At 41.5% G+C, this 20,584-nt stretch overlaps 1 protein-coding gene across 2 annotated transcripts in view; it reads right to left on the reverse strand.

The window, feature by feature from the left end:
* Positions 1-20,584, reverse strand: part of LOC139560990 (kin of IRRE-like protein 1) — a 36,652-nt gene that overhangs the window by 13,049 nt on the left and 3,019 nt on the right. For both annotated transcript variants that reach the window (XM_071377779.1, XM_071377780.1), the window contains exon 2: positions 1,518-1,667. In XM_071377779.1, the coding sequence (XP_071233880.1) occupies positions 1,518-1,667 (150 nt within the window). The remainder of the gene's footprint in view (positions 1-1,517; positions 1,668-20,584) is intronic.

The following is a 20,584-nucleotide window of genomic DNA, read 5'->3' on the forward strand; positions in this document are numbered from 1 at the left end:
GATTGCATGTGAAATGTCGAGAAAGCTTATGAAAGGGAGAGGGAAAGAGATCAAGGCAGCGAGGGAGAGAGGCAGGGAGAGAGAGAGAGAGCGAAGGAGCAAGGGAGAGAGGCAGGGTGAGAGAGAGCGAAGGAGCGAGGGAGAGAGGCAGGGAGAGAGAGAGCGAAGGAGCGAGGGAGAGAGGCAGGGTGAGAGAGAGCGAGGGAGCGAGGGAGCGAGGGAGAGAGGCAGGGAGAGAGAGAGCGAGGGAGCGAGGGAGAGAGGCAGGGAGAGAGAGAGAGCGAAGGAGCGAGGGAGAGAGGCAGGGAGAGAGAGCGCGAAGGAGCGAGGGAGAGGCAGGGTGAGAAAGAGCGAGGGAGAGAGGCAGGGAGAGAGAGAGCGAGGGAGAGGCAGGGAGAGAGGCAGGGAGAGAGAGCGAAGGAGCGAGGGAGAGAGGCAGGGAGAGAGAGAGCGAGGGAGTGAGGGAGAGAGGGAGAGAGGCAGGGAGAGAGAGAGCGAAGGAGCGAGGGAGAGAGGCAGGGTGAGAGAGAGCGAGGGAGAAAGGGAGAGAGGGAGAGAGGCAGGGTGAGAGAGAGCGAGGGAGAGAGGCAGGGTGAGAGAGAGCGAGGGAGAAAGGGAGAGAGGGAGCGTGTGTATGATGGAACCAGTGTTCATTCACATGTTTCTATTTAAAAGCTTTGGCTTGAAGCACTGAACCATTACAGTATCAATATGATTGAAAGAGAGGGAGACAAAGAGAGAGAGAGAAAGAGGGAGAGAGAGAGAGAGAGAGAGAGAGAGAGAGAGAGAGAGAGAGAGAGAGAGAGAGAGAGAGAGAGAGAGAGAGAGAGAGAGAGAGAGAGAGAGAGAGAGAGAGAGGGAAAGGAATGGTGAGGGGACAGACGAAGAGGAGCAGCAGAGGAAGGGAGGGAGAGAGAAATGAGAGAGGGTTTGAGGGAAAGCAGAGACAAAGAGAGGGAAGAAGAGCGAGTGTGAAGGAGAGGAAAAGAGCAGCAGAGGGGGGAGAGAGGGAGGGAGAATGAAGAATGAGTGAGGGGTTGAACAGAGGCAAAGAGAGAGAGAGAGAGAAGGGGAGATAGAGGGAGAAAGAGGGAATGAAGCAGGAAGAGAAAGAATGTGAGAAAAGCAATGAGTTTACATTTATTTTAATTTTTAACAAGCCTTATTTCTTACAGTTAGGGGAGATAGAACATGTGTGTTTGTGACAGAGATAGGTATAGGTATAGAGAAATAGATAGACAGATAGAGAGAGAGCCTGACATAGAGAAAGAAAGAGAGAGACAAAGAGGGAGAGAGACAAAGAGAAAGAGAGAGAAAGAGGGGGAGGGTAGAGATAGAAAGAGGGGGAGAGGTGGTAGAGAAAAGGTAAACACCACAACAGCACAACACGATTGAATGACAGAGAGGGCGATATACAGAGAGGCCTTTTAAGCAGGGCGACTAGAAATGATGGGTGTTGGGTGTTGTTGGGTGTTGTCGGGGGGGGATGGGGGGTCTTAGAGTTGTTGTAGTCTCACCCCTGAGGTCCTCTCCGATGCCCAGGGCCAGTCCATCCTTGGTCCACTGCACAATGCCCGAGTAGTTAAACACAACACAGGACAGAATCACCCTCTGGCCCAGCACCACCGACTGGTCCGCTGGCTCCTGGGAGAAACGCGCTGTCCACACTGGGGTAGGAGAAGGAGGGAGGGAGAAAGGGAAAGGGGGAGCGAGAGGGAGAGAGATGGGGGGGGGAGAGAGAAGGGTGCATAAGCATCAATACAAACCTATAACATCACATTTTGTTACAAGCCCACAGCTGTGTTGTTGTTAGATTGTTGTTACAGTACATACATACAGCGTCATTATACACAAACTGAGAATAAACTGTTTAAAGGGGCCATGTAGGGACAGAGAGGTGGATTTCACTCATTGGAGTTTTTGTGGTAAAATTAGTAGCTAGGCCTAAAAGTGAAATTGTTCTTCATCTACTACGATCTACCATTTATGATGGTGTGTTTGATATGGTATCTCGTTCTCCTTCAACTGAAGACAAGGATAACTAGTTGGAGATCGAGGGAGCATTAAGACATCGAGACATAGAAAGATTAGGAAAATAGTGAGAAAAAGATTTCAACAATGGAGAGAGAGAGATAGAGGGGGAACGAGGGAGTGAGACTTGAGCTGACTCAGGAGGAGAAGAGAGGAGAAGAGAGATAGATCAAACCCTTACGATTTAACCCATTGAGTCTCACCCCATCTCCCAGTCCCTCATGGCTTCCCTGTCTCAAACCTCTCTTTCTATCTTTGTCTTGCCCTCTCTTTCTTTCTCTTTCTCTCTCTCTCCATTCCTCCCTACAGTATGAGTCATCTCCCAGGCTTCTTCTCTCTCTCTCTCTCTCTCATGTCTAACTACAGTACATGTCATTGTCTCTACTCCACAGGGCTGTTCCAGCTCTACTGAGAGCCATCATAGTTCTTTCTGCAATGTAAACCTGTACTGTATTCATCTGATAAAGTGTTGTGACCGCTTGTCCAATATGAAAAAAGTTTTGTTCCATGGTACATAATGACATACGCTGTAATTAAACTGCTCATCAAGACCGCTACACAATGAGAGACTGACAGTCCAAGTCAGATTTATGTCGAGCAGTCTTTTGGTTGTGTTGTTTTGTTTCTCTTGTCCATCTCTCTCTCCTTCTCCCTCTGAATGTACCGTATACATACAGTGTAATGTACTGTTTTCTGGACTGGACTGGTAAACAATGAAAGAATGGCAATCGAATTGCATTTCTGTCTCACTTATCTGTGTGGTTTCTCCCCTCCCTCTGTCTCGCTCTCTCTGAATGTGTATAGTTTTTATTAACGTATACATGAAATAACACATATGAAATCATGAAGTAACCAAAAAAGTGTTAAACAAATCAAAATATATTTTAGATTCTTCAAAGTAGCCACCCTTTGCCTTGATGACAGATTTGCACACTCTTGGCATTCTCTCAACCAGCTTCACCTGGAATTATTTTCCAACAGCACTCCATCAATCTCATTCTTGGTCAAATAGCCCATACACAGCCTGGAGGTGTGTTGGGTCATTGTTATGTAGAAAAACAAATGATTGTCCCACTAAGTGCAAACCAGACGGGATGTCGTTTCGCTACAGAATGCTGTGGTAGCCATGCTGGTTAAATGTGCCTTGAATTCTAAATAAATCACTGACAGTATCACCAGCAAAGCACCCGCACATCATCACACCTACTCCTCATGCTTCACGGTGGGAACCACACATGAAGAGATCATCCGTTCACCTACTCTGCGTCTCACAAAGACACGGCAGTTGGAACCAAAAATCTCAAATTTGGACTCATCAGACCAAAGGACAAATTTCCACCGATCTAATGCCCATTGCGCGTGTTTCTTGGCCCAAGCAAGTCTCTTCTTCTTATTGGTGTCCTTTAGTAGTGTTTTTTTGGCAGCAATTCAACCATGAAGGCCTGATTCACACAGTCTCCTCTGAACAGTTGATGTTGAGATGTGTCTGTTACTTGAACTCTGTGAAGCATTTATTTAGGCTGCAATGTGAGGTGCAGTTAACTCTAATGAACTTATCCTCTGCAGCAGAGGTAACTCTGGGTCTTTTTTTCCCGTGGCGGTCCTCATGATAGCCAGTTTCATCATAGCGCTTGATGGGTTTTGCGACTGCAATTCAGTTCTTGAAATGTTCCGCATTGACTGACCTTCATGTCTTAAAGTAATGATGGACTGTCGTTTCTCTTTGCTTATTTGAGCTGTTGTTGCCATAATATGGACTTGGTCTTTTACCAAATAAGGCTATCTTCTGTATACCACCCTGACCTTGTCACAACACTGATTGGCTCAAACGCATTAAGAAGGAACGAAACTCCACAAATGAACTTTTAACAAGGCACACCTGTTAATTGAAATGCATTCCAGGTGACGACCTCACTACCAAACTGGTCAGGGCCCAAAAAGGCGACACTTTTTTGTTGTTGCACTGAAACATGCAAATAAAATCCCTGCTAGGGGGAAATGCAGGTTTTAACTAATTAAACAACAAAGAATATGATCTGCATGTCTCTGTGTGTAAAATAAAAAGGTTCATGTGACCCTAACTCACAGCTACAAAATGTAAAGAAAGCAATCCAATGTTATTTGTTGCCTAAACTTTACTGCAAATGACACTTTTGAGAAAAAACAATACACTAATATTGCAGTTAGCCATGACAACCTTTATAATAGAACGCTTGTGACCATGACAGCCTTTATAATAGAACACTTGTTACCATGACAGCCTTTATAATAGAACGCTTGTGACCATGACAACCTTTATAATAGAACGCTTGTGACCATGACAGCCTTTATAATAGAACACTTGTTACCATGACAGCCTTTATAATAGAACACGTGTTACCATGACAGCCTTTATAATAGAACACTTGTTACCATGACAACCTATATAATAGAACACTTGTTACCATGACAGCCTTTATAATAGAACACGTGTTACCATGACAGCCTTTATAATAGAACACTTGTTACCATGACAACCTATATAATAGAACGCTTGTTACCATGACAACCTTTATAATAGAACGCTTGTGACCATGACAGCCTTTATAATAGAACACTTGTTACCATGACAACCTTTATAATAGAACGCTTGTGACCATGACAGCCTTTATAATAGAACACTTGTTACCATGACAGCCTTTATAATAGAACACGTGTTACCATGACAGCCTTTATAATAGAACACTTGTTACCATGACAACCTATATAATAGAACGCTTGTTACCATGACAGCCTTTATAATAGAACACTTGTTACCATGACAACCTTTATAATAGAACGCTTGTGACCATGACAGCCTTTATAATAGAACACTTGTTACCATGACAGCCTTTATAATAGAACACGTGTTACCATGACAGCCTTTATAATAGAACACTTGTTACCATGACAACCTTTATAATAGAACACTTGTTACTATGACAGCCTTTATAATAGAACACTTGTTACCATGACAACCTTTATAATAGAATGCTTGTTACCATGACAGCCTTTATAATAGAACACTTGTTACCATGACAGCCTTTATAATAGAACACTTGTTACCATGACAGCCTTTATAATAGAACACTTGTTACCATGACAGCCTTTATAATAGAACACTTGTTACCATGACAGCCTTTATAATAGAACACTTGTTACCATGACGGCCTTTATAATAGAACACTTGTTACCATGAAAATCTTTATAATAGAACACTTGTTACCATGACAGCCTTTATAATAGAACGCTTGTTACCATGACAGCATTTATAATAGAACACGTGTTACCATGACAGCCTTTATAATAGAATGCTTGTTACCATGACAGCCTTTATAATAGAACACTTGTTACCATGACTGCCTTTATAATAGAACACTTGTTACCATGACAGCCTTTATAATAGAACACTTGTTACCATGACAGCCTTTATAATAGAACACTTGTTACCATGACAGCCTTTATAATAGAACACTTGTTACCATGACGGCCTTTATAATAGAACACTTGTTACCATGAAAATCTTTATAATAGAACACTTGTTACCATGACAGCCTTTATAATAGAACGCTTGTTACCATGACAGCCTTTATAATAGAACACGTGTTACCATGACAGCCTTTATAATAGAATGCTTGTTACCATGACAGCCTTTATAATAGAACACTTGTTACCATGACAGCCTTTATAATAGAACACTTGTTACCATGACAGCCTTTATAATAGAACACTTGTTACCATGACAGCCTTTATAATAGAACACTTGTTACCATGACAGCCTTTATAATAGAACGCTTGTTACCATGACAGCCTTTATAATAGAACGCTTGTTACCATGACAGCCTTTATAATAGAACGCTTGTTACCATGACAGCCTTTATAATAGAACACGTGTTACCATGACAGCCTTTATAATAGAACACTTGTTACCATGACAGCCTTTATAATAGAACACTTGTTACCATGACAGCCTTTATAATAGAACACTTGTTACCATGACAGCCTTTATAATAGAACGCTTGTTACCATGAAAACCTTTATAATAGAACACTTGTTACCATGACAGCCTTTATAATAGAACGCTTGTTACCATGACAGCCTTTATAATAGAACGCTTGTTACCATGACAGCCTTTATAATAGAACACGTGTTACCATGACAGCCTTTATAATAGAACACTTGTTACCATGACAGCCTTTATAATAGAACACTTGTTACCATGACAGCCTTTATAATAGAACACTTGTTCCCATGACAGCCTTTATAATAGAACACTTGTTACCTTGACAGTCTTTATAATAGAACGCTTGTTACCATGACAGCCTTTATAATAGAATGCTTGTTACCATGACAGCCTTTATAATAGAACGCTTGTTACCATGACAGCCTTTATAATAGAACACTTGTTACCATGACAGCCTTTATAATAGAATGCTTGTTACCATGACAGCCTTTATAATAGAACGCTTGTTACCATGACAGCCTTTACAATAGAACGCTTGTTACCATGACAGCCTTTATAATAGAATGCGTGTTACCATGACAGCCTTTATAATAGAATGCTTGTTACCATGACAGCCTTTATAATAGAACACTTGTTACCATGACAGCCTTTATAATAGAACACTTGTTACCATGACAGCCTTTATAATAGAACGCTTGTTACCATGACAGCCTTTATAATAGAACACTTGTTACCATGACAGCCTTTATAATAGAACGCTTGTTACCATGACAGCCTTTATAATAGAACACTTGTTACCATGACAGCCTTTATAATAGAACACTTGTTACCATGACAGCCTTTATAATAGAACGCTTGTTACCATGACAGCCTTTATAATAGAACGCTTGTTACCATGACAGCCTTTATAATAGAATGCTTGTGACCACAAACATCTAAATATTGCACTTGGGAAAAACACATCTTAAAGTAGAAATAGAATGAAACAAACAGACATTCTATTTTTGCTCTATTATAGTGGCCACTACAGTAGACATCGATCAAGAGCACAAGGCGACGTGTGCAAAAATAACGTTCACTGATTAAAAAAATATATAATCTCCCCTCACTCACACAAGTGTTGTTGTCGTGTTCAACACAACAAATACAATATATTTGGGCTACACATTATTACATTGTACACTTTCTGCCTGTGGACATCTGTTCTACAATGTACCAGCAAAAGTGAGAAAGAGGGAAAGTGTGTGCTGTTCCTTTCACCTCTATAATGGCATCCAGCTTAAGCCAGGCCCAGCTCCAGCTACACGTCATCCCTGAATCCACTTGTTTAACAAGCAACGCCTCATTTTCAACTAATTCTCTCATTCTGAAAATGAACCACATACTGTAGAGGGAAAACATTAGTTAACAGGTTTGTTAACAGGTTAGTTTATTAGTAGTTAACATTTCACACAGATTGCCAGGGTCCAGTAAGCAACTAATGCATTATAACTTGAGGAACGACAAGGAGTCGTATACCAGTTAATACTATAGAGAATTGGTTAGGTTACTAATGTTAGCTGTCTTATGTTGTAACGTTAGCTACCTAACGTTAGCTGTCTTATGTTGTAATGTTAGCTACCTAACGTTAGCTGTCTGACTTCATTTTCAAGCTAATTTTCACACCATAAACTAAATTATTTGATCAGATAAGTTGGCTAATGTTCCTCAACATTTCTCTGACTAGCTACGGAGAATTCGATCCAGCTAGCAAGATACTTAACAATGCCAATACTTGTTCCACCACACTTTCTGCCTCACCTCAAACTTTCCAAATGCTAGTCGTTTTTTGGTTAGAGCTCATGAAGTACGCTTCATCACTTTCTCACCCCTTGTCTCCGTGGTCAGGCTTCTCAACTAACGTTACCGTTTCATTATCGTTCAGTGGACGCGCTGCTGTAACTGACAAGCTGCCTTTCCAGAGCACTCGCTGATGCTGTAACTAGTAAGTTGGTTGTCTCTTCTCTCTTCAGTCGCATGCTGCGCTGCATTCTGTTGTTACGTGAATGATTGGCTGAGCCTTGGATACAGCCAGTATTGCTCCAAACGTGCATCACTCGTTTGCTTACAGCCAGTAGTGATTTCAACTTTTTCATCGGATCAACACGAATCATGTAGGTCACCTACTTTGGATTCAAAACGGCGAATTTCACCGAAAGGTGACTAGTTTGCATCCCTTCATGAAGCTGGTTGAGAGAATGCCAAGAGTGTGCAAAGCTGTAATCAAGGCAAAGTGTGGCTACTTTGAAGAATCTCAAATATAAAATATTTTGATTTGTTTAACACTTTTTTGGTTACTACATGATTCCATATGTGTTCTTTCATAGTTTTGATGTCTTCACTTCACTAGAAAATAGTAAAAATAAAGAAAAAACCTGGAATGAGTAGGTGTGTCCAAACTTTTGACTGGTACTGTATATACATTACCGTTCAAAAGTTTGGGGTCACTTAGAAATGTCCTTGTTTTTGAAAGAAAAGCTAATTTTTGGTCCATTAAAATAACATCTCAAATTGATCAGAAATACAGTGTAGACATTGTTAATGTTGTAAATGACTATTGTAGCTGGAAACGGCAAATTTTTATAGAAAGAGGGGTGGGAGGCCCGTTGAGGACTTGTGAGGCGTCTGTTTGTCAAACTAGACACTCTAATGTACTTGTCCTCTTGCTCAGTTGTGCACCGGGGCCTCCCACTCCTCTTTCTATTCTGGTTAGAGCCAGTTTGCACTGTTCTGTGAAGGGAGTAGTACACAGCTGTCACGAGTTCTACCGAAGGTGGCTCCTCTCCCTGTTCGGGCGGCGCTCGGCGGTCTACTAGCCATCACCGATCCCTTTTTCCTTTTCTGTTTGTTTTGTCTTTGGTTCACACCTGGTTTCATTTGCGTTAATTTCTGTGTGTATATATGTACCCTGTTGCCTGCCTAGGTTTGTGCGGGATTAGTCTTTCATTGTGATGTGCTCGGTTGGATTTACCGTTATTTGTTTTCACGGTTACGTAAGTGTATGAGTGTCGGAACTGTGTTTGTTCCTCCGTGCGTTTGCACGGGTTCTCTGTTACGAGGGCGTCGTCCTTTTCGATTGTGCCATTCCAGTGTTGGTGGACTGTCTTATTAAAACACGCTTCTCAGACATCCCTGCTCTCCTGCGCCTGACTCCTACACCTATCACCTAGACGCACCTTATCACAACAGCGTCGTACGAGATCTTCAGTTTATGGCAATTTCTCGCATGGAATAGCCTTCATTACTCAGAACAAGCATAGACTGACGAGTTTCAGAAGAAAGGTCTTTGTTTCTAGCCATTTTGAGCCTGTAATCGAACCCGCAAATGCTGATGCTCCAGATACTCAACTAGTCTAAAGGACAGTTTTATTGCTTCTTTAATCAGAACAACAGTTTTCAGCTATGCTAACATAATTGCAAAAGGGTTTTCTAATGATCAATTAGCCTTTTAAAATTATAAACTTGGATTAGCTAACACAACGTGCCATTGGAACACAGGAGTGATGGTTGCTGATAATGGTCCTCTGTACGCCTATGTTGGCAGTTTCCAGCTACAATAGTCATTTACAACATTAACAATGTCTACACTGTATTTCTGAACAATTTAATGTTATTTTAATGGACAGAAATCTGTTTTTCTTTCAAAAACAAGGACATTTCTAAGTGACCCCAAACTTTTGAACAGTAGTGTCTATATTTACAGTTGAAGTCGGAAGTTTATATACACCTTAGCCAAATACATTTAAACTCAGTTTTTCACAATTCCTGACATTTAATCCTAGTAAAAATTCCCTGTCTTAGGTCACTTAGGATCACCACTTTATTTTAAGAATGTGAAATGTCAGAATAATAGTAGAGAGAATGATTTATTTCAGCTTTTATTTCTTTCATCACATTCCCAGTGGGTCAGAAGCTTACATACACTCAATTAGTATTTGGCAGCATTGCCTTTAAATTGTTTAGCTTGGTTCAAACATTACGGGTAGCCTTCCACAAGCTTCCCACAATAAGTTGGGTGAATTTTGGCCCATTCCACCTGACAGAGCTGGTGTAACTGAGTCAAGTTTATAGGCCTCCTTGCTCACACACGCTTTTTCAGTTCTGCCCACAAATGTTCTATAGGATTGGGGTCAGGGCTTTGTGATGGCCACTTCAATACCTTGACTTTGTTGTCCTTAAGCCATTTTGCCACAACTTTGGAAGTATGCTTGCGGTCATTGTCCATTTGGAAGACCCATTTGTGACCAAGCTTTAACTTCCTGACTGATGTCTTGAGATGTTGCTTCAATATATCCACATAATTTTCCTGCCTCATGATGCCATCTATTTTGTGAAGTGCACCAGTCCCTCCTGCAGCAAAGCACCCCCACAACATGATGCTGCCAACCCACGTGCTTCACGTTTGGAATGGTGTTTTTCGGTTTGCAAGCCTCCCCCTTTTTCCTCCAAACATAACAATGGTCATTATGGCCAAACAGTTTTATTTTGTTTCATCAGACCAGAGGACATTTCTCCAAAAAGTACGATCTTTGTCCCCATGTGCAGTTGCAAACCATAGTCTGGCTTTTTTATGGCGGTTTTGGAGCAGTGACTTCTTCCTTGCTGAGCGGCCTTTCAGGTTATGTCGATATAGGACTCGTTTTACTGTGGATATAGATACTTTTGCACCTGTTTCCTCCAGCATCTTCAGAAGGTCCTTTGCTGTTGTTCTGGGATTCATTTGCACTTTTCACACCAAAGTCCGTTCATCTCTAGGAGACAGAACGCGTCTCCTTCCTGAGCGGTATGACGGCTGCGTGGTCCCATGGTGTTTATACTTGCGTACTATTGTTTGTACAGATGAACATAGTAATTTCAGGCGTTTGGAAATTGGTCCCAAGGATGAACCAGATGTGTGGAGGTCAACATTTTTTTTCTGAGGTCTTTTTCTGAGGCACTGAGTTTGAAGGTAGGCCTTGAAATACACCCACAGGTACACCTCCAATTGATTCAAATTATGTCAATTAGCCTATGAGAAGCTTCTAAAGCCATGACATAATTTTCTGGAATTTTCCAAGCTGTTTAAAAGCACAGTCAACTTAGTGTATGTAAACTTCTGACCCACTGGAATTCTGATACAGTGAAATAATCTGTTTGTAAACAATTGTTGGAAAAATTACTTGTGTCATGCATTAAGTAGACGTCCTAACTGACTTGCTAAAACTATAGTTTGTCAACAAGAAATGTGTGGAGTGGTTGAAAACGAGTTTTAATGACTCCAACCTAAGTGAACGTAAACTTCCGACTTCAACTGTACATACATATATACTGTTGTATATGCCATGTTTTCATACTGCTTTCTTGATAAACAATGAAAAAATGACACTTATTGTTTCTCTCTCTCTTTCTCACGATGTCTTTCTGAATGTACTATATACTATACATACATAATATATGTATATACTATATGTTCTTTACCCATACTGCTTTCTATTTTGGTGGTCCTCCTCCTCCTCCTCTTCTGGTTGGAGGGGGTTTAGAGCCACACTGTCACAACCAATTTATCACATTAAATATCAGTCCTCAAGCACTTTCACTCTCTCTCCCCAGTTTCCTCTCTCTCTTGCTCTCTGAACCCTCCAGCGTTCCTCTGTAGGTCCTCATCTCTCTCACTTTCTTAACAACTGGCATATGCCTGCTCATCCCTCCATGACCCCAAGTCTGTCTCTCTAACTCCCTCCAATTCTCTTTCTTTCTATCTCTCCCTTTCTCATGTGTGGGCATACTGTACCCCCTCCAAACCTGATTGAATGTGTGTGATTCGAGGAGGTAGCCTACAGTATGCCTGATATCATGACAAACACAGTCATGTGTAAAAAATGTCCCGGACAATAATAGCAATGGCTTCTGACAGAAGCAGAACATAAACGATTCCAAAGAGAAAGAACATGTTCATTCAAACAATGTGCATTTGTATGTCTAGCATAGGCCTACTACAAGTAAATCACAGATGAAAATAGAATAGAAAAGAGCAGTGGTCCTAGACTTGAGCCCTGTGGCACACCACATTAAAGAAAAGGCTGCTTCGAAAGTGACAATATCAATGTGATCCACCATTAGTCCAAATGTAAGCCATGGGATGACTACAAATACCTCTAAATTAGGCTCTTATCCAGTCAGATCAAATCAACGTAGCTCGCTAGAAATACTATCTGATCTGTTAACCTGACCACTGAGTATAAGGCTAGAACTAAGGACCAAACAGCCCCAGGGCAGACGAGGCATCACTCCCTCTACCTTAAACACCACTGGACAAGATATTCCCTTCACTGTCATCCAAGAAACCACAAACAAGATCCACACTGGGACTATGGGGAGGATATTTCAATAGCTTGACAATGAGAGCACACAATACCTTCCCAGGTAACGCTAGGCCTACATTAGGGGCAAACTGAAAATACGGTCCATATCATACCATAAACCATATCAATATGTTATATGCTCTGTGTATGGCCATACTACTTACTCATATAATTCTTCAATATGTGTGTGTGTCTGAGTAGGAAACAATGAGAAAAAAAGCTATAGAAAGAGTGCAGAGAGAGAGGTAGATAGGAAGAAAGAAAAGACAGAAGAGAGAGAGAGAGAGGTAGATAGGAAGAAAGACAGAAGAGAGAGAAAGAGAGAGAGAGAGAGAGAGAGAGAGAGAGAGAGAGAGAGAGAGAGAGAGAGAGAGAGAGAGAGAGAGAGAGAGAGAGGTAGATAGGAAGAAAGAAAAGACAGAAGAGAGAGAGAGAGGTAGATAGGAAGAAAGAAAAGACAGAAGAGAGAGAGAGAGATAGAGGTAGATAGGAAGAAAGACAGAAGAGAGAGAGAGAGGTAGATAGGAAGAAAGACAGAAGAGAGAGAGAGAGAGAGAGAGAGAGAGGTAGATAGGAAGAAAGACAGAAGAGAGAGAGAGAGAGAGAGAGAGAGAGAGAGAGAGAGGTAGATAGGAATAAAGAAAAGACAGAAGAGAGAGAGAGAGCTCTTGTAGTCTTCCATTATGTGGGTTATGCTGCAGTGACAAATTTAGAGTGTCCTGATTTCCTTGAGTCAGTGATCCCCAGATACCATCGAGAGACTCCGAGTACCCTGACCGCACAAAGACATGGTCACAAAAAACCCTGAACGCACACACGCACACACACACACACACACACACACACACACACACACACACACAGTTTCACAGAACCCTTATGAAACAGACACACATGCACGCACGAACGCACACACAACCAAACCTCTGCCACAATGACATATGTTGACATACTATACTGTGGCCTCACAAACACACACACGGTCAAACCTAACCCTGACCAGTGACCACATAAAAATAGCATATCCTGTCAACACACACACATAAACACACACGTCAAACCAAACATCGACCACATTGACTGTCTATCTATAACATGCGGTCGAATAGACACATCATGATCACCAAACCCTATCCACACAGACACAACGACAAGCCAAGCCCTGCTGTCAACAAAGCCACATTGACACACCACAGCCTGAGCACACAGTGAAATGGTACGAAGAGCTACAATTAACACCTCTTGTGCCTGACAATCCCTTAATCTTAACAATAACACAACATGTTACAGACTTGCCCTATTAGCTGTGTGTGAAATATTGTGTGAAAACTATTCCAGCCACCCTGCTAAGAGGAATGCCATCAGGACAGATAACATTCGTCTTTGCTAGAGAGGATGCCCTCGGATATCTCACCACATATATGTCATGAAGTTTTATTGTCTCCTGAGCAACAAAAGGCTACATACAGTATGATGTCATGACGTCAGGGCTTTGTCTGATGTGCCTGAATGAATTGAGTGCATTTTATTAATCCTTTTAAAGCAATAATGTTTGATAAAATTACATTTGTACGGATTTACTAATCAATCTAATTATCTCTATCTGTCTATCTATCTCTGTATTGCTCCCTATCTATCCCTCTCTCAGTCCTTCTACCTTTCTCTCCCTCTTTCCACTCTAGCCAATCCTGCTCTGTCGTTGGATCACAGACATCACCATAGCAACAGCTGACGTCTAAAGTAACTGCCCCCCAAAAAGTTTGTGTGTAAGTGTGTGTGCATGCATGTGTGTATGTGTTTGTGTGGATACATGCATGTGTGTGTGTGTGTGTGTCTGACGAAACCCTCCCTTGTGTCTGATACACCCATTTTCTGCAAACCATTAATCATGACCTCATCCCTCCACCTATCCAATTAATTGTCCAGCCCGCTTTTGTCTCTTTTTCTCTTTCATTCTCCCTTTGTTTCTCTTTCTCTCTCTCTATTCCCTTTCAGCTCATATTATCCACTTTCACTATGTTAACCATTCAATATGGAATACGTCTCTCCTACTGTATATGTGGACAGCAGTTGGTGATATTTAAAATGCAGAACAAGCAAAGAGGTGGAAGCGTGACAAAACTGTGATGAAAATGAGGATGAGGATGATTATAGTTTTGAGGAAAAGGGCACAATGAAAAAGTTAGCAGTGCAACTGTCGCTGCCTGACACCACCTGAGTCTAACTGACAATAACCACATGGAGGCATGGCAGACTAGACTGGGCATAACCTATCGTAATGGTAATACTGCTATATGGCTATAAGGATAAAGGGAGATAAAGGATAGAGGGAGAGAAAGGATAGATGAATGGAATGATAGAGGGAGAGAAAAGATAGAGGAATGAAAGGATAGAGGGAGAGAAAGGATAGAGATAAAGGATAGAGGGAGAGAAAGGATAGAGAGAGAGAAAGAATAGAGGGAGAGAAAGGATAGAGATAAAGGATAGAGGGAGAGAAAGGATAGAGGGAGAGAAAGGATAGAGATAAAGGATAGAGGGAGAGAAAGGATAGAGGGAGAGAAAGAATAGAGGGAGAGAAGGGATAGAGAGAGAGAAAGGATAGAGAGAGAGAAAGGATAGAGAGAGAGAAAGGATAGAGAGAGAGAAAGGTGAAAAATGCAAAGTAATGTTGATAATATTTCCCATTTAGCTTAGTTTTGTTTTGTCTTTCGTACCAGGTCATGTGTCTTCTCAGTCATGTTGACACTGGTCTACTACTGTTGCTTTAATGTATTGTTGTTCTGATTAATATTGTTGTTGTAGCTGTTATTAATGGTAATCCCATGTCCACTACTACTATTATTATTGCTGTTAATCCCACCATTTATTTATATATAAATATATATATATTTTGTGTATATATATACATATATATTTTATTTAAATTTTTCGATATGTATACTTTGACAATGTAAGTAATAATAACTTGCCATGTCAATAAAGTCAATTGAATTGAATTGAATTGAAAGGATAGAGAGAAAGGATAGAGAGAGAAAGGATAGAGAGAAAGGATAGAGAGAGAAAGGATAGAGGGAGAGAAAGGATAGAGAGAGAGAAAGGATAGAGGGAGAGAAAGGATAGAGAGAGAGAAAGGATAGAGGGAGAGAAAGGATAGAGAGAGAGAAAGGATAGAGAGAGAGAAAGGATAGAGAGAAAGGATAGAGAGAGAAAGGATAGAGAGAGAAAGGATAGAGGGAGAGAAAGGATAGAGAGAGAAAGGATAGAGAGAAAGGATAGAGAGAGAAAGGATAGAGGGAGAGAAAGGATAGAGAGAGAAAGGATAGAGGGACTGAAAGAGGGACCATGCTGCCATCATGTTAGTCACTACACAAAGGTGACTGGCCTGAGGTGGAGAAAGAACAGGGGGAAGAAAAGGAGAAAGAGAAAGAAGCATTGTGTCCATTTTTTCCCTTCTGTCTCATCTTACCTCTTTATCCTCCCCTTTAACACTCGTAGACCCCTCTCTTTCCCTGTCCCTTTGTCACCATGTTTCCCCGGTTCCTTTCCTTTCTCTCCCAGTTCTCTTGCTTTCTTTCCTTTGTCTGTCCAGTGGCACATACTAAGAAATAATCACGCCCTCCCTCCCTCAGTCTATCTCCCCATCTCTTTACATTTTCCCTCTCTACCTCTCCATCACTCCTCCTATCTTATTTATTTCCCTTGTTCCCTCTCTTTATTTCTCGCTCCCTCTATCCATGCAGACCCTGGTAAAATGGTTGCCATAGAAACAGATTTATTTGGAAATGGAGGGAAGATAATTATTTCTTCTCTCTCTCCATTTGTCGCCCTGCGTGTTTTTTCTCTCTGCCCTCTTCTCCGGGGCTAATCACCCATATTTCACATCTCAAGTGCTTTATTTGTATTGAACCACCATTACAGACATTGTTACCATGGCTACAGCCAGTGAGGACCACTGACACAATGATAGACACAGTGGCCATGGCAACCTCTTGTGATCAGTGTAGGGTAATATGATAATTCATGGTCAAAGTGTCTGACACGTTACGGGACCACAGGAATATGCCTGGGCTTTTCACAACCCTTCTCCTTAAAATAGGCCAGCCCCGGCCCTCCATTGTGAAACGAGCATGTGAATGAGTGACAAAAGAATACTTGAGGGTAACCAAGGGTGACTACCACGGACTACCAATGACAGCTTCCAACCCTGATCAAGGGCTACACGATCCACAAATATCAAAGTGGTTGTTTTATACTAAGCTAGATCCTTGTTCTAGAATATTGTAATTCAAAATCTGAATTAGGTAGCTGAATCAATATTTCACCACAGTGGTTTCAAAACTATGTTTAGCTGTGGCCTACCCTGTGACCCACCACATAAACAAACAATATGCTGTATCCAGCCAGACCTCAGTCTATCACCGCGAATCGCCCATACCTTGACCTACCCAACCTAAGGGAAACACTGATTTAACTATTCAAATAGCCGAGGTTCTGTGTTCAGTGCTTTCCATAACTCATGTTCTTCAAGGTCTACTTTAATTCAATCCAGTTCAATCTAATTGTATTAGTATGTCGCTTCTTACAATGTCATCCGTCACCAACAATCTAATAAAAGCTGGGGCCTTGACCCCTGGAGCGATGTTAGGTTATATATTCATGGGCCAGACCACACACCCCTGGATCACTAACATCTGCAGGCTGTCGAGGAGGAGGTGTATGGCTATAGCAACACACTATGTAAGGGGCTTAATAGCAAAGTGCTAACCTACAGGTGTGTATCATTGCAAAATTGAAGGAATTCTCAATTGAAAGTCTACTGTAAGCTCAATAGTTTAACAGTTATTAGTGAAATGTTTACATGTCAACAGTATGGAATTTATATGGATAAGCTGTATGTAACCATATCCTTCTCCCCCCTAAAAAGTTATCTGGTTATCCTGACTATTTCCCCGCAGGCTAAATGGCTGTATGGATAGCAGTGTAGACCAGCCAATAAGCTTATTAGTTAGTTGGCTAGCTGTAATGTTGTTATTGTAGAGAGGGGGAGAGAGATGGATGGAGCGACACAAATCTCCCTCCCCTTCCCGAGGAGAAACTCAGCGAGGGAGAAATGAAATGACATCATCACCCGTCGGCCACATTCCTACAAGGGGAGGAGGGAGGGATGGAGGGAGGGAAGGATGGAGGGGGATTGGGGGACAGTGGGCGAAGAGGGGGAAGGGGAAATGTCCCAAAACTTTTTAGGAGAAGAACACGACCCACAACAGAATAGAATCCCTCTCCTGTGTGTGTGTGTGTATGTGTGTGTGTGTGTGTGTGTCTTCAGTACAGGGTTTCTGTACTCTTCCTTCATCATGTGCTCCCTCTTTTAATTCATGTGCTTCTTCTGACCCCTCCCCCTCTCCTTTCCTCTCCTCTCCACTGACTAAAGGAATGTGAGAACCACATCTGGAACTTATTAGAGAGAGAGAGAGAGAGAGAGAGAGAGAAAGAAAGAAAGAAAGAAAGAAAGAAAGAAAGAAAGAAAGAAAGAAAGAAAGAAAGAAAGAAAGAAAGAAAGAAAGAAAGAAAGAAAGAAAGAAAGAAAGAGAAAAAGGCTGAGGGGTAAATGGAAATAGAGGGAGAGGGGAAAATATTTTTAAAAGTATGAAGGAACAGATAGAAAGACAGAGAAGGGAATCGAGCTTAGCTAGCAGAAAGAAGGAAGAGGAGAAATGGAAGGACGGAGAGCAGGGAGAGAAAAATGGAGGGAGGGAGAAAAATACATCTGAATGAAGAGGGAGAAGGCGAGAAGTTTCAAAAGCGATTAATGCCAATTAATTCTAGTCTAAGCCAAGGCATGTGCAGAGGCATCTTCCAAGGACCCGGAGCTCAGGGAAGGAGGGAGAGGCCTCAGATGTGGGTTAAAGAATTCTGATCTGAGCATAGCCCTCTGAACTCGCTCTTCCATATTCTCTGTGAATGAGGTGTGTGTGTGTGTGTGTTGGGGGGGGGGGGGGGGGGCGTGTGTGTGGCTAGCTGTCCCCACAGAGGAGCCAGTCAGGCTTGAGTAATCGTCCCTTGGTCCACCCCTCCTCTCTCTCCCCGCCTCTCTCTCTCTTGCTTTCTTTCTTTTCATCCCCCCATCCCCCACTACAGCCACTCACCAAAAAACTATAATCGGTCTTGTTCTGGCCCCCTCGACTTTACCCACCTGCCCACCAGACCACTCCCACTACCAGTGACCCCCCCCCCCCCCCCCCCCCACGCCCCAACCACAACTTTTTGTCACCCTTCCCCCACCCCCAAAATATGCTCGGGTATAATGTAGACACAGTTTGAAAACATGGCAAAGCGGCTGAGTCATATGTGATAAACTTGGCTCTTTCTCTCTCTCTTTCTCTCTCTTTCTCTTTCTATCGCTTTCTTTCTCTCTTGCTCTGTCTCGCTTTGTGGAGACAGAGAACATATTATGAGAATGTTTTCAGAACTCCATTTGTTCGCCCAGTTAAACAGATGATAAATGTAGTAGAGGCTTTAACCCCTACTGCTATATGACTTTGAATTATCATAACCGAATGGCTAGCTGTAATTTTGAGCTACATAATGCGTAATATAATTTGTTACAGTGGTTAAGATCATTTTATATATTAGTATAAAGTGGACAATGAGCCTCATCTAATTTGTAGCTTTAGTTTTTTTCTAGAACAAACATACTAATACAGTCATACTATTATAACAAATAGTTTTACCAAACAAACATGCACTAAAGCATCAAGTCACATTGTGTTGACAGTGAAAGTAACACTGTAGCACAGCCATAACTAATGTGCCAAAAATACTAAGCATTCCTTGATTACATTCTGGAATTGGGAGTATGGTTCAAAACCTTACAGCTAGATCCACATTATGAATAGATCCACATTATGAATAGATCCACATTATGAATAGATCCACATTATGAATAGATCCACATTATGAATAGATCCACATTATGAATAGATCCACATTAGGAATAGATCCACATTAGGAATAGATCCACATTATGAATAGATCCACATTATGAATAGATCCACACTATGAATAGATCCACACTATGAATAGATCCACATTATGAATAGATCCACATTATGAATAGATCCACATTATGAATAGATCCACACTATGAATAGATCCACACTATGAATAGATCCACATGTGATTCGAACTACACAGTTGCATGAGCTACATGTTCCATTTTAAACTTTTTTTTAACTAAATGTGCAAAAACATTCAAATGTGATATATAATCAAATCAAATCAAGTTTATTTTATATAGCCCTTCGTACATCAGCTAATATCTCGAAGTGCTGTACAGAAACCCAGCCTAAAACCCCAAACAGCAAGCAATGCAGGTGTAGAAGCACGGTGGCTAGGAAAAACTCCCTAGAAAGGCCAAAACCTAGGAGAGGAACCAGGCTATAAGGGGTGGCCTCTTCTGGCTGTGCCGGGTGGAGATTATAACAGAACATGGCCAAGATGTTCAAAATGTTCATAAGTGACAAGCATGGTCAAATAATAATCAGGAATAAATGTCAGTTGGCTTTTCATAGCCGATCATTAAGAGTTGAAAACAGCAGGTCTTATATAACTGATAAGGGTTGGTTTCTTTGGTCAGTAGTGTGTGTGTGTGTGTGTGTGTGTGTGTGTGTGTGTGTGTGTGTGTGTGTGTGTGTGTGTGTGTGTGTGTGTGTGTGTGTGTGTGTGTGTGTGTGTGTGTGTGTGTGTGTGTGTGTGTGTGTGTGTGTGTGTGTCTCAGTATGTGTCAGTAGTTGTGGCATGGTCACAAGGACAGAGCCTGACAAATGGACAAATGTTACACCTGCACTGAGGCCTTTGTTATAGCCAGCACTTCAAGCAGTCCAGGTAGGAACAGTAGCAACAGCAAGTTGCAGTGTGGCAAGATTAGGAAGTGTAGGTCTACTATCAACAATAACATTTTCATGAATTATAAAGAGTCTTTGTAGTTGAATGGTTAGCAGCACATTCATTTACCTACAAACCATGTGAAATGTCTGTTAAGAAAACTGGAAACATAGAATAAAAACAACAGAATAGCTTGTATCTTCAAGTGTTTTGAGAACAGTGTATTGGACAGGCAGTTCAAAGAGTATGTCCTACAAATGAATGATGAAATGGTGACATTGCACTTTGGCATAATGTGCACAGTGTG

Source organism: Salvelinus alpinus, chromosome 31 (assembly GCF_045679555.1).
Source record: "Salvelinus alpinus chromosome 31, SLU_Salpinus.1, whole genome shotgun sequence".
NCBI lineage: Eukaryota > Metazoa > Chordata > Actinopteri > Salmoniformes > Salmonidae > Salvelinus > Salvelinus alpinus.